The sequence below is a fragment of the Callorhinus ursinus genome, unplaced genomic scaffold, assembly GCF_003265705.2.
Source record: "Callorhinus ursinus isolate GAN/ISIS: 27379988/994484 unplaced genomic scaffold, GSC_fseal_2.0 scaffold16, whole genome shotgun sequence".
Taxonomy (NCBI): Eukaryota; Metazoa; Chordata; class Mammalia; order Carnivora; family Otariidae; genus Callorhinus; species Callorhinus ursinus.
The window spans coordinates 7,669,530-7,685,015 of NW_027397078.1; the positions used below are offsets into that span (position 1 = coordinate 7,669,530).

The window sequence follows — 15,486 nt, forward strand, 5'->3', positions numbered from 1 at the left end:
AATGGTGCCATAATTATCCGAGATGTAAACCATCTTTTGCATCATTGCCCTTATAATTTCAAATATCTTTTTATGTTGTTAGTTTTGTACTGTTCAGTGCTCTGCTTTTTAGTTCCTGAAATGCCAGATCCAGTGATGTTTAAATTGCTTTAGTCTTTGATGGGAGGGTCTGTAGCAATTCTGCCTTCATTTTGAGGGTGGGTAGATGATGAGAGACTAGGCCAGGAGCATGTTCAGCTGCATACCAAGCAGAAAGGCGCAGGTCTGGTGGGAGGGGTCTTTAGAGCAGCTGCTTCTACTTGCAGTCCTTTGGTACAAGAGATGTGGCACATGGCAAAATGAGTGTGGAAGTTGCAACACACTGTAGTTACATGAAAGGGGCAAAATTAAAAATAAACGTTAAAATGGGTAATAAAACTCCTGAGCTTTTCATAAAATCAGGAGGCAGAACATTCTTGAAGGAGGAGAGAAAAAAAAAAAAAAACTGCAGGTATCTGATTTATGTCTCCTGGCTTCAGCCTGGCTTTCTAGCACACTTGTCAAAAGCCTTCCTCACACTTAGGACTTCTCTGCACAAAATCCACACCTGATTCACACCTCTCCTCTCCTGCAGGACCTTCCCAAGCACTTTTGGAGCTGGAGACCATCTTTCATGTGCCTCTGACCTCTTCCTTTCCCACGAACACTGAGCCACCCTGCCCCTCAGCCCCGCAGTGTTACATTCTGCACACTCCTTCCATGCCCATTTTTTCTTTCTTTTTTTTTTAAGCTTTATTTATTTATTTTAAGGAGAGAGCATGAGCAAATGGGAGGAGGGGCAGAGGGAGAGGGAGAGAGAAAATCTCAAGCAGACTCCCCACTGAGCACAGAGCCTGATGCAGGGCTCCATCTCAGGACCCTGAGATCATGACCTGAGCCGGAAGAGTCACCCAGGCGCCATTCTTGCATGGGAATCTTACCGCTGCCCCCTGAAGGCAATTGAGTAGACTCTGCAGGTCCTCTGCATCATCTATGACGTGCCCCATTTCATCTGCAATAAGGAAGGCATTTGTAGAGGGTAACAGTCAGCTGGCAAGTGAGAGGCCCAGCACCGAGTTTCCAGCTGTAGATCCCATGGGCTTTTCATCACTGCCACTTACACAGTGTTCCCTTTAAAACAGCAAAAACAGAAAAATCAAACCTTCTTTGGCTTTGCTGTTCCTTTCCTACAGCCAGATTCTTCTAATTTGATCATGTCTAAACCTGGCATGGCATTGTGGAAGGACTGATGACTTTGGAGTTGGACAGGCCAGGGCTCAGACCTCCCCATTGTGGTAGCTATGTGATCTTGAACACATTTCTAAGCCTTAGCTTCCTAACCTGTAAAGTATCTACCTCATAGGGTTGTTGGCTCAGCAAGGGTAATGACTCTATTAAGTACTTAGCCCAGTGAGAAACATGATAAATTTTAATCTGTTAGGACATAATTGTCTCCTGCATACCGACTTCAAACCTGACCTCTCCACAGAATTTGATCTTGCCAAGAATGCTAATGGTCTTTTCTGGCTGACTCTTACAGCCTTTTCTTAGCCCTCTCCAACTACTCATGCCTTAATTCCCTCTATTCCGTTGACTTTCTTAATATTGTATTATTGATTCTTCCTTTTCCGGTGGCTTCTCTTTTGTCTAATTTACTGACTTCTTTTCCTCATTCTACCTGTGTGTAAGTCTTCCATGGTTCAATCTGCAGTGATTGCTCTTATTGACAAGGCTAAGTTGAATTAATAAATCAGAGAGGAAATAACATTATCTCTTTTGCTTCGTGTATTACATCCTCAGCCTTGGTTCTTCTTCACCTGTTTGCCTTCTACTTCCAAATATAAAAATGTCACATTAGATTTTATTCACCTGCAAACAGGTAAAACTCCAGCACTATTAACACAGGAAGGCTTTAGTTATCTTGTTTCATGTGGACATGGCAAGTGATACCTATGCCCAAAATGTGTTTGTACAATGATGACGATGATATGAACGGTCTTATTTTCCAAATAGTATTCTGTAACTTATGTAATAGTCTTACCTACATTGTCTGAATTTGTTCTGCTGAGTTATCAAAGTTTTATAGATGATGTAAAATAAATTTCTGATTTTGATGCTGGGTGGGAGCAGTGCCTTTACTGTTTAAATCGTACTATTTTTTGCCCTTTATTCCATATAATTTCCCTGGTGGGTATCTGTAAATGCTGGATTTTAGGCTAAAGAATAGACAACATATTCTTATCCAATTTAGGGAAAACTAAGAAAATGAGGTACAATTCAAAACAGCAAGTTGAGTTATTATCAGATCAAGAAAGTTATAAATTTTGAGACTTGATTACAAGAGTTTGGGGAAAGTATTTGTGCTATTTACATTTCTTATTAATAAAAGCTGGGGCACCTGGCTGGCTCAGTCGGCAGAGCATGCAACTCTTGATCTCAGGGCCATGAGTTCAAGCGCCACGCTGGGCATAGAGCTTAATTACTTAAATAAATAAAAATAAGAGCTGACTCTGTAATAGATATAGATAGATTTAGACTAGCAAAAAATGAAAAAGTTATATTGTCAGAGATTTTAAAGGGTAAAAAGTTAAGCTTAGCTTAAATGGGGGATTTCATCTCTTTAGTTAGAGAAGTCTTCATGTTACCATAGATCACATCCATTCATTCATCATTCACTCTGATTGTCTTTTGTTCTTACCTAACAAAGTATGTCCTGTGTTTGTTTTGCAGATCTAAAGCGGGAAGCCAGTATCTGTCATATGCTGAAACATCCCCACATTGTAGAGTTATTGGAGACATATAGCTCAGATGGAATGCTTTACATGGTTTTTGAATTGTGAGTGTACATTTTATTTTCTTAAGGGTTAAAGTTTTAAGCAGTGCTGGTTTGGGATAATGCTAACACTTCTAAAATGTAACAGTAGTTGTGAGCTCATCTGTTTAAGAAAGGTAACAAGAATAAAAGGATTATCTCATCTTAAGGTTCACAATGGCTAAGGAAGCAAAAGTTGGGCATATTTAGTTACCTTCGTTTTTAGTATACTTCAGAGAAGAGGCTGTAGAGAGAAAGAGTTCAGATGAATAACAGGCCCCAAAATATAAAATTCTGACCATAGGCGTCTTATTGAAGAAGACTGGGTTGGGAGTAGAGGTCTCCATGTAGCAAGCCTCTCTGGCAACTAAAAACAAGTAATAACAGACTTGACTTCCTATTTTGGTATAATTACCACATTGGCATATTAAGGAAATTCTGTAGATAACAGTGTGTTTGATTTTAATAAGGCACTTGACATGTTTGCCATATAATTTTTGTCATAAGATGGAGAAATGTGAGCTAAGGATAGTATAACTGGGTAGTTTGTAGCTAATTGGATGATTGTGTCCAAAGAGACTGTATAAAGTCTTATGGGATGGCATCCTATTCTTTCCAAAATTTTCTTCCATGACTTTGATTAGGGTCTCTCACAAGGTGGTAATCAAGGCATTGGCCAGGACTGGAGTCATTTTAAGACTCCACTGGGGATGGATTTGCTTCCAAGCTCACTCACATGGTTGTTGGCAGCAGCCTATTGGACTGAGAGCCTTAGTTCCTCATGAGCCATTGGCCTAGGCTTCCCTGGGTTCCTTGTCACCGGGCCTCTCCATATGGAAGTCAGTCTTGTAACCTAATTTCAGAAATCATACACCATCACTTCTACCATATTCTGTTAGTTAGAAGTAAGTCCCCAGATCCAGCCCACACATAAGGGGAGAGGATTACACAAGGGTGTGAACACCAAGGAGATACTGGTCATCCTTGGGAGCCGTGTAAGATGCTGCCCCCCCCCCCGCCATGGAGGGCTAGCTAATACATTGAATATCTAGATCAAATTTTTAAAATATTTTACAAGTTTGTAGCAAAGGAGCTGAAACAAAGATGAAATTTAAGACCAGTGAATACAAACTCCTTCAGTTATATAAGTACAGGATCACTATAAGCTTAGTTGTAACTGCTTATGTGAAAAAGATGTAAATGTTTTGAAAGGTAGTTGCTGCAGCAGCTTTAAATGGGACCTTTGGCTACATTAATTAAAAATATATAGTATTTAGAACCAAGCTGAGACTCCCACCGTATTGTATACTACCCCTTCTCCCTAGAGTGTTCATAGTAAGCAGGACACTGGTACGCTTCCCAAAGGCAATAACCAGAGTGGGAAAGAGCCTGTAAATTTTGCCCTAGAGTCACAGCCTTCAAAATTTTTGTTGACATACCTGCTAAAAGAATTTTGAAAACCATGTACCTCCTCACATACTTTTGAGTTGATATATAAAAACTTCTATTGTGAGGCTATCATTTTTAGTGGTCTGTGTATTCTTTTAAATATATTTTCCTCTGAACGGTAGATCAGCACCTTTATCTCATTCAATTTATGGAAAATGTCTGCTATGTGACCTAAATGGCAGAGCTAGTCATCATTGTCAAGCCAGTCAGCCAAATCAGACTCACTGTCAGAGAAAAATCTGCCTTCATTTTTCAAACAAAATTAAAGTGTTAATAGACATCCCTGTGACAGTCATCTTACTATTGATTTTAATTCTAAAATAGATAAGGCTTTGCCATGCATATATTATCTGGATGAAATAAAGTGGCTCTCCTCTTTCTTTCTGAAGCTCTGTTTTGCTCTCAAGTGTTTCTCTCTCAGGAGCTTTGCATCCCCTAGTTGTCTGAAGCTAGGCAGGCTTTTCAGGACGGGTGAGCGGTTCGTCTTTTGAGATGGGCTCGTATGAGTGGAGATGTAAAAGGAAACTCACCAGACCATAGACTTGTTTTCAAACAGATCAAATTATGGCAAGTGAAGAAATGGACACTGATTGCCTTCAAAAGATCCTAATTCTCCTATCTCCTGGAAGGACTTTGGGTACTCCCAGAGATTCCCCAAGTCCCAGTTTGAAGACCATGGAAGAGCTGTTGAAAAGACTGGGAAGCTTTAGTTACTCAAGAATCCATTGGTTTTCTTTTTCTGCCAAGAGAGTCCTCAGAACAAAGGCTGTGGTAAAACATACTGAAAGTCTTCAGTTATTTAAAAGGGTGTCATATGTAAGAGGATTATATGTTTGTCCAGTGTAGGGTCAGGGGCTGTAACTGGAATCAACAAGCAGCAGGTAGATTCCACCTCTAAGCAAGGAAAGCCCCTGTAGCGATTAGACTAAGTCAGTGAATGAAACAGGCTGTCTCACAGAGTATGCAGTTCCTCACTAGAAATGCTTGCACTCAAGCTGGACCCATCCAAGGAGGCTAAAGATAAGGGCTTAATTTTGGACTAGAGAGGGCCTCTAGTGTCCCTTCCAATTTTAAGATGTTATAATTCTTTTTTAATAACTTTCTCTGATTTATAATTTTATTCTTTATTCAAGAAACCTGTTTTCGTCTGTATTTTTATTCGCTGAGAAAAAAAAAAAACACAGTTTTATCATATACTCTCAAGTAATGAGCACAGAAAGCAAAATTTTAAGATTCACCTAAATTTCATCATGTTTGCTATTTGTTTCAAAGGGGTCTAAGTGACAGTACAGTAGAGAGATGATCTTTGGTGTTCTAAAACTTGAGTTACTATCCCAGCTCCATCACTTTTACTGATTATGTGACTTTGGCCATGTCTTCTAGCTTCTCTGAGCCAAGGCTGTTTTTTTTTTTTACCTTTAAAATCTTAATAAGATTATCAGAACTAGATGTGAATTCACTTTGTAAAATGGTGAAGCGCTCTACAACTGGAAGGTATTGTTTCCAGGGGATTTAGCAAGTTATAGTCTCTCCTGTTAAATTATATGAGATTTTATAGAGCTAATTTTTTGTGTGAGTCATTTGTCATTGAAATAATTCTTCAGTGGCTATATATGGAGATAAGACTTCATTAAAGTTGCATATCTACTGGTCACCTAATCTCAGTGTTAACCCAAATCACAAGAACGTGGCTTTATAATTTAATTTTCTGAACTTTTTGTTTTGGAAAATTTCAGATAAAAAGAATAGTGTGAACCTCAGTGCAGCTGTCACTGAACTTCAACAGTTATCAGCATTTTGCCATTCTTGTTCTGTGTGTCCTTTACTGTTACCTTTTCTTTTTTTCCTGGTGATTTCTAAAGCGATACCATTTCACCTATAAATATTCCCTGTTTGGGTTTATAAAGAAGGACTTAAGGTATAGATATAGATAGATACCAGTGCATAATAGTATAATCATACCTTGCAAAATCAACAATCATTCTTTAGTATTAGGTCACATTCGGTTGATGTTCAGTTTTTCCCTAATTGAACATGATTGTTGAACATGAATTTTTAAAAGATCTATTTCTAAATTTAGAATTATTTTATTAGCTCTGGGGATCTGGAAGTGGATTATGAATTCACAGTTAAAATAACTTAGTTATTTCTCAAAAGGGCCAGGAACAAAATAGAAATTTAAAATTGTTCTTTTGTATCGTTTTTTATAAATTCACCTCAACAGTTGTCCTTGTTCACTTTTTTGTGTTCTCTTTGATCTCCTGGGTTTAAAACAAATGAATAAACAAAAGACCAATTTACTAGAAGATTTAAGGTCCTATGGCTCAAAGAGCAAAGCAAAGTAAGTTTGTGTGTGCCTCCACCTACTGGCTAGGTAAGAGATTGTCTCTACAGCTGCAATGTAGACAAAGCTGCTCCAGAATTAGTTCCATATTTCTGGCAATAGATGTAATTCAGGGGCTCGTTGCTCAGCTGATGGGTTATCTGGACCCTTTCCACAGTTTTCTGACCTGCCGCCAATACAGAGTAGACAAAGGGAAAACAAATAAAATAAGGTCAGTTGACTTTGCAACTTTTGGCTACTTGGAAACAGCTCTGATAATTTTGATGAAGAAAAAGAAATCCATGACTTTCTTAATAGGTATCCACATCTGCCTTTGCCACAGACTGTTATAACCAACTCTCCTTTTTTTCCCCTTAAGCCAGAGTCATGAAATTATATGGCCCGATCAGGTTGCTTATTATGTTAGAAAACCCATCCAACTAGTTGATACCCATTTAATTACAAATAGTTTTAAGTTTAAAGCATATTCAAATACAGACACTCACAGAAGTAGAGTTTTAGAGCCAGAAAAGATTAAAGCAGTAGTTTTCAAAATTTAACATTGAAAAATCCTGAGGCGAGCTTGTCAAACAAGCTTGTACCCAGGCACCACCCCTAGATACTCAGTTTCAACAACTGTGAGTCCCAAAGTGGGACGTCAAGAGATGATTGACCTTTAAAGTAGGGGCATTACTATTTAGAGACTATGTTGTCATTTTCCCCCAACACACACAGTAGTTTGTTAGAAATTTGCATGTGTTTGCACTAGACCCATTGCTTTGGGATCCATTGCTTTGGGATTACACTTAAATTTGGACTTGTGTGCAGTAGTTTGCTGAAACATATTTAAAAATACAGGTTCGGTTTTGAAGATGGAGCTGCGTTGTGTCACCCCCACTTAAATTAAATGATTATTTCTAAGTAACACATTCGGGCTTGTCTTTAGTTAAGGCTTGTCTTTAGATACTTGAGTTAAGCTGTAAATCCTAAATTGGCTGGCCAAGGAATTTTAATTACCTTATTATAGAATGATTACATATACCACAGGGAGACTTTTGTAGTAATTAAATATGGATTTAAAATACATCTGACATGAAAACAATAGTTTGTATCTTTTAAAATAATATTAGCAGCTTGTATTTTTGAAGCTCACAAAGAGATAGACTGATAGCTCTTTTATTTTTTTTAATTTTATTTCTTTTTCTTTTTGGTCTGATGTGTAAGCTTGGGGAAGGGAATATTTGTGGAATTCATTTATGCTGATAGAGTAGAATCGATTTCTACTTACTAGCTAACTTGCCAAGGAAAGGAAAGTATATTTGTTTCATATCAAGCAAGAAAAGTCTGGACTGTGGCGTTTAAAAATTATATGAAGATCTGTACATATTTTTATAGCTAGTCTGATTTATTTTGATTTTTTGTTTTTATGTGTAATGATAAAAATTGCTATTCATTCATTCATCACATTTATCAAATGCCTACTTAAGTGCTGGATAATAGGAAATGGTTGGAAAATATCGTTTGGTCCGAGTAAACATCAGAAACTTGATACTTAAGGTAATGCAATAAGATACATGAGAGGATGTAGCTGGGTGCCTGCAAAGACCTTTGATAAATACTAGTTGAAAGAAAAAAACTTCTATTATCATAAACTTTTTAAAAAAAATTAAACATTTCGCTTAGCTAACTTCACTATATTAAATGTTTAGCTTTAAGAACTATGTGTCGGGGGTCCCCAAGATGCACCCCCAGGTTTGATGATTGACTAAGAGGACTCCTAGGACTCAGCATCTAGTTGTAGTCACAACTGTGATTTATTGCAGCTCAAAGATTCTATAAAGCAAAACCAGCGAAGAGAAAAGGTATATGAGTTGAAGTCCAGGGGCAGCCAGCCACAAGCTTCCAAGGGTCTTCTACCAGCAACCAGTTGTGATAACACATGTGAAATGTTGCCAACCAGGGAAGCTCATTAGAGACTCAGCACCCAGGTTATTTATTGGGAGCTGGTCATGTAGGCACCCTCTGCCTGGCACGTACCATCTTCCAGCCTCCCCAAGAGAAAGCAGGTGTTCTGGATAAATCATATTGTTTGCACAAACAGTGTAGACACAGTGAGCCATGCTTTTCAGTTAGGACAGGAGGAACCCGTCCAAGTTGCCAGATGCCAATCAAGAGCAAACTAGGTAGATAGGCCTTCCAAGCCCTTCAAAACCTTAGGCCTGCTATCTTAACTCTTTTCTGCACAAAAAAAGAGATAAATGGAAGGGTTTTAAGTTGATAAACTCCAGGATCTGCAAACAAAATATAATTACCTATAAAGAAAATTGCAGAGTACTTTTAACTGTAATTACTGTATCATTTTGACATCTATTAACAGAAAAATGTAGGTGTCCCAATTTTTGTATAAAACAAGCCCTAGATTGAGATGCTACAGTGTAGAATAAATTTTAACCTTTGAATGCTCCATTAGAAAACAAACTACATTCTGATGTATACTTATCTTTGAGATGAATTTGAAGTTGTCACTCTGGTAAATTTTTTTGTATGTAAAGGCTGATCTTCAACCACTAAAAATTTTGAAATAAGTTTATATACACACAAAATAAAATTCAGGTAATTTTCCATTTTTTAAAAGAAGTTCATTTAAAGATAAAAATTGTAAGTAGTTTCTAGTGTAAATAATCTTCACAGTACACATACTTCATAGAAATTTAGAAATTGTGGAAAATTATAATGACAAAAATCATACCACTTGTAAAAGTTAATCACAGTGAACATTTTCTTCTACTTATATTCATGATCATAATTACACTCATTTTATATATGCAGTTTTGTTTCCCGATTCTTTTTACTTACTAATTTTAAGCATTTTGCTATACCGTTCAATGTTTTTTTAGATACAGTAGTCTAATTAAAATACCTCAACTATATGCATGTGCCATATTTAATGATTTCCTTATAGTTGGACATTTACTCTGTTTTCCCCATTAGAAGTAATGTTATGATTAATAATATTCTTGTACATAATTACTTGTTCACACCCCGTGATCGCTTTATTTCCTCAAAGTAAGTTTTTAGAAATAGGATTACTGGGTGAAAGAGTGCATGAATACAAAGGAACACCTACATCACACATAGATGTAACCTTTTTTTATACAAACTGTTACATTTAGAAAAATTCATACATGGAACTCTACAGCTTAAGGAATTACGGTAAACTGAACAACCATGTACCAACAACCCAGATCAAGAAATATAACCACTGCCTATAATACTCTTAACCACAGTCCCCTTCCTCTCTCAGAATTACCTTTACTCTAGACCTCGCCTCCATGCTTTCATGTCTATACCATCCATACAGTACCCCTGAGTAGTAGAATTTCAGTGTTATCTTTTAAAATCTTTAAATGAAGTCATACAGCATTTACTCCTTTTTGGTCTGTGAGATTGATCCAGGTTGCTTTGTGTTCCTTCATTTTATGGCTGTATAGTATTGCAGCGAACAAACATTCGCAATTTAACTACTCATTTTAATGTGAGTATGTATTTGGGTTGTTTTCAGATTTGGGTTATTTGGAACAGTGCTGTTGTAAACGAGCTTGTACATATATCCTGGGCATAAACCTGGGAGTGGAATTGATAGGTTTTAGAGTTTATACAACTTCAGTTTTCCAAGATCATACCAAGCTTATTTTCTTTTCTTTCCTTTTTTTTTTTTTTAAAGATTTTATTTATTTATTTGACAGAGAGAGACACAGCAAGAGAGGGAACACAAGCAGGGGGAGTGGAAGAGGGAGAAGCAGGCTTCCCGCGGAGTAGGGAGCCCGAGGCGGGGCTCGATCCCAGGACCCTGGGATCATGACCTGAGCCGAAGGCAGATGCTCAACAACTGAGCCACCCAGGCGCCCCCCCAAGCTTATTTTCTAAAGTAGATGTATAAACCGACCCTTTACCAATGATATTTGCCTCTCTAAGGTAATTCAAGTCCTGGTTTTCCTGGCACTGCCCCTGTTTAAAAACCTGTTGTTAGTCCTTATTAACAGCACCCTCCTTTTATTCTCATGATTACTTATTGCCTATGCTGCATACCCTTGCTGATACTTGGCATTGTCAGAATTTTTAATTTTTGCCAGTTGGTGTGTAGTAGAATCTCATTGTGATTTCTCCTGATTATTCTTCCCTAATTGCCACTCCGTGACATATCTCTTCATTCTTCCTAGGGTACCTTTAGATTAGCAGAAGTTTGTGATTTTGATACAGTCTAATTTATCAGTTTTTTCTTTTATGGTTACTGTTTTTGGGTTTTGTCTAAGGACTATTTACTACTCTGAGATTATGAAGATATCCTCCTATGCTTTATCATCCATCTGAAATTAATTTGAAGTGTGCTGTGAGGTAGCAGTCCAATTTCATTTCTTTCCATGTAGATATTCAGCAATCTCAGCACAATTACTGAAAAGACTGCTCTGCAGTACCACTTTTGCCATAAATCAAGCATCTATATGTGTGTGATTGTTCCCAGGTTCTGTTCTGGTCCAATAGTATATTTGCCTGGCATTGTGCCAAGAGCATGTTGGTTATCTTACTAAGTTCTGGTAACCAGTAGATCAGGGCCTTTTACCTTGTTCTTTTTCAGCCGGTTCTTGAGAGATGTACTTCTCCACATTTTCCATATACATTTTAGAAACAGCTTATCAGTGTACACACACACATACACCCCTGTTGGGATTTTCCCTTCAGTTACTGTATCAAATCTTTATAACAGCTTGAGAATAATTGACATGGTTACAATATTGAGTCTTCCAGTTCATGAACATGGTGTCTGTCTTCCCATTTATTTAGATCTTTGATTTCATTCAATAACGTTTTATGCTTTTCTCTGCAGAGGTTGTATACATCTTTCGTTAGAATTATTCTTAGGTATTTGTTTTTAAAGGTAGATTTGTCTCTCTCATCTCCTTTCTCTTTCCCTGTTTCCTTGTATTGACTTTATATTCCTTTCTATTCATCAAGCCATATCAACCCCAGTAATTTATCCATAGAATCACTTGGATTTTCTGCATACCTGATCATATCATCTGTGTATGAGGAGGATTTTGTTTATTCCTTTTCCATTCTTATACATATTTCTTTTTCTGGCCTTTACTGCAATGGATTAAACATTCAGAACAATGATGATAGCAGTTATCTTTATTTCTGATCTTAGAGTTTGCTAAGCATGAATGGATGGCGAATTTTATCAAATGCTTTTTTACTGCATATGTCAAAATGATCATACGACTCCTTTGATCTGTTAATGCAGTGAATTTCATTGATTCTTTGGCTAACCAAACTTGGTCGTGATGTATAATCCTTATATTCCCTTTTATGTATTGCTAGATTTGGTTTGTTATGTGTCTTAGACTTTTTGTATCTATATTTATAGAAAGATTATACTATAATTTTCTTACACTGTCCATACCAGGTCTTTGTATCTAGATTGTCCTAACCTCAAAAAATGAGTTGGGGAGTGTTCTCTGGTTTTGCTTGTTTTGTTTTCTTTATGATTGGTAGAACTTACCTATAGACCCGTTCAGGCCAGACTTTTTTGTGAGAAGAGTTTTCATTTCTGATTGAATTCCTTCAATATTTATAGGAATATTTGGTTTTCTATTTATTACCCTCACTTTGGGTGAATTGTATTTTGCTAGGGATGAGTGCATTTTATTGAAACTTTTTAAGCAGTTTTGGCACAAATTGGTTCATAATATCTCTGCAGGATCTTTTCCATTCTTTCGTAATTTGTGCCTTTTCTTTTTCCTTCTCAGCCTTGCTAGATATTTGCCAGTTTTATCGGTCTTTTTTTTTTTTAAGGATTTTATTTATTTATTTGAGAGAGAGAATGAGATAGAGAGAGAGCATGAGAGGGGAGAGGGTCAGAGGGAGAAGCAGACTCCCCGCTGAGCAGGGAGCCCGATGCGGGACTCGATCCCGGGACTCCAGGATCGTGACCTGAGCCGAAGGCAGTCGCTTAACCAACTGAGCCACCCAGGCGCCCTTATCGGTCTTTTAAACGATGACTTTTAGCTTTGTTAATCCTTTTCATTGCGTATTTATGTTCTGTTTCAGTAATTTCTGTTTGTTGTTATTTTTGTCCTTCTACTTTGGGTTTAATTTTCTAGGGGTTGTTTCCTCCCTTTTAAGTTTCAACATTTTTGTACCTGTAGGTTTTAGATGTGTCTCTTATTTAAAAGCATATAATTTTTCTTATTCTAGACGCCCTATCTTTGTCTTTTAATTGGAGCATTTAGTACATTGACACTTAATGATATTTGGGGATAGTTGATTTATGTCTGTGGTATTCTTATGTGCTTTCTATTGTACCACCTATTATGTATTTCTTTTCTTTGCCTTCCCTGACTTATTTGGGTCAATTCAATATGTTTTATCATTCTGTTTCTCTCTATTAATTTGGAAATTTAAGTATTCTTTTCTGTTATCTTCGTGTGTACCTTAAGAATTACAGCACAACTCCCTGATGCATCGTGCTCTAATATTGATACCATGATTGTCTTCCTGAATAGTACAAGCACTGTAGAACACATGAATTTGATGTAATGCCCCTCCTTTGACTTACAGGCTATTGTTTTCATGTATTTACATTGTGTGCCTGAATACATAAGCTACATGTTTTTACATTACTCCGCACTTGTCCTTTCTTTGTTCATTATTCTTTCAGCATCTCTAAGGTTTTATCTGGATTCATTTTCCCTGTGTCAGTCTGCTGGGTGCAAACTGTCCATTTTTATTAGTTTCAGAATTTCCTTCTATCCCCTTCAGTCTTGAAGGATATTCACTGAGTAGAGAATTCTAGGTCGGCATTTTCTTTCCATTAGATATCATTCTGCTGTCTTCCGGCTTCCATTGATGTTGAGAATTCAGGTAGCAGTCTGTCACTAATCTAAGAATGATCTCTATTTCACAGGTTATTAAAAAATGTTTTCTTTATCTTTCGTTTGTGGATATGTGGGTGGGTGTCTTAGTCCTGCCTTCTCTTGAATCAGTGTACTGATACTATTTGTCGTTATGGAAAATTTTCAGCCATTATCACTTTAAATATTGCCTCTGTCCCTTTCTTCCTCTCATCACCTTTGTGACCCCAGTTAAGCATACACATAGCTGTACCTTCTGGTATGTTCTACATCTTCTCCCTTCTTTTCTGTATTTTGCTTGTTTTTCTTTTGAAAATCTATATTACTTTTCATTATTTTCATTTTCTTGCAAAACAAAAAATTCAAGCTCAGCTTTTATGTTCTGGGACATAATGAGCTTCATTATTTGATAATCTGTGCTGGATAATCTCAACATAAGTCCCTGTGGGTTTGTCTTTATTGTCTATCATTTTTTGCTGGTTCTTCATCGAGATCTTTTACCCTTCATGTACCAGATTCATTTTGACTCTCTGTTGGAAATTATTCCAGAAATTACTGGCCTAGAATGATGCTTTTTTTCCCCCCAGAGAGGACTTTCATTTGCTGCTACTAGGCACCTTCAGGCACTAGCACTTTGGAACCATCTTAAGGTTTAAGGCTTAGATTTTTAAAACCACTTGGAGATCAAGCCAGATTGCACGTATGTGAAGGGGCTGATTATTTCTGGTTCACCCCTAGCTCTTCAGGGTTTTAGCTTAAGGTTGAAGAGTAATTTATGAGATTCCTCTGAATTCTGACCTCTTTGCCCTTAAAGATCTTCTTTGTAAATAGATGTCCCCAGGGCAAGAAGGACTATGATTCTTTTTTTTTTTTAAGATTTTATTTTATTTGAGAGAGAGAGAATGAGAGATAGAGAGCACGAGAGGGAAGAGGGTCAGAGGGAGAAGGAAGACTCCCCGCTGAGCAGGGAGCCCGATGTGGGACTCGATCCCGGGACTTCAGGATCATGACCCGAGCCGAAGGCAGTCGCTTAACCAACTGAGCCACCCAGGCGCCCCAGGACTATGATTCTTGATACCTCTCTTGAGTTCCCATTCTCTCCCAGATTCTAGTCAACATTCCTGACAATTTGGTTAGTACTTTGATGCTTCCAGGAAGTTTTTTATCACACTTTTTTCTTGTCTTCAATGGGAGACATCACCTAGCAAATGTCAGCAATACAGTTAAAACTTCTTTGACATAGTATCTTATCATTCTCCATACAGATTGCACCTAAAATTTATATTCAAACCAGTGATAGATGACAGCATCCATGTTGACATTTTGATAAGTCAAAATGATGTTTTGGTTTAATTGGCATTTGTTTTGTTACTATTGTGGTCAAATATTTTTTAAAGTATGCTGACCCATTTCTTTTCATCCATTCACTTTCTTTAGTTTTTTGCCATTTTGTAAGAATTCTGGTATTTACTAAGGATATTTACCCTTTTCGTATATTTGCAAATATTTTCCCCATTTAATTTTGCCTGTGGTATTGGATTTTTTATGTGTTGATTTTTTAAATATGCAGAAATTTACATTCTGTCAGAGAAAGAAGTTACAAATAAGCAAGAGTGAAGATGGATACCTGTGCATGGGTTAGTACACACATGCATTTCCTGGCTCTGTCCCCTGAGAGGGTCTAGAAGTAGTGAAAAGCGCAGTAGTAATGAGCACACCCACACCCAGAACTTCATTTCTTTTTTTTTTTAAGATTTTATTTCTTTATTTGAGAGAGAGAGAGATCTTCATTTCTAAATATCATTCTCTGTTAGAAGAGCCAGGGCTCCTTGGAGAAATGATGACTCCTAGGACTGGGGCAGAGAAAATACAAGATGAGCCTGGAGCATTTTATAGTGTCTGAAAGGAAGGAAGGGCTCAAAAAAAAAAAAAAAAAAAAAGTAATGTCAAAGGGTCACAGGAGCCAACCTGAA

General features: G+C 37.2%; 1 protein-coding gene across 12 annotated transcripts in view; it reads left to right on the forward strand.

Annotated features, from left to right (window-relative positions):
• Positions 1–15,486, forward strand: part of CASK (calcium/calmodulin dependent serine protein kinase) — a 359,502-nt gene that overhangs the window by 130,106 nt on the left and 213,910 nt on the right. For all 12 annotated transcript variants that reach the window (XM_073901909.1, XM_073901907.1, XM_073901913.1 and 9 more), the window contains exon 3: positions 2,749–2,854. In XM_073901909.1, the coding sequence (XP_073758010.1) occupies positions 2,749–2,854 (106 nt within the window). The remainder of the gene's footprint in view (positions 1–2,748; positions 2,855–15,486) is intronic.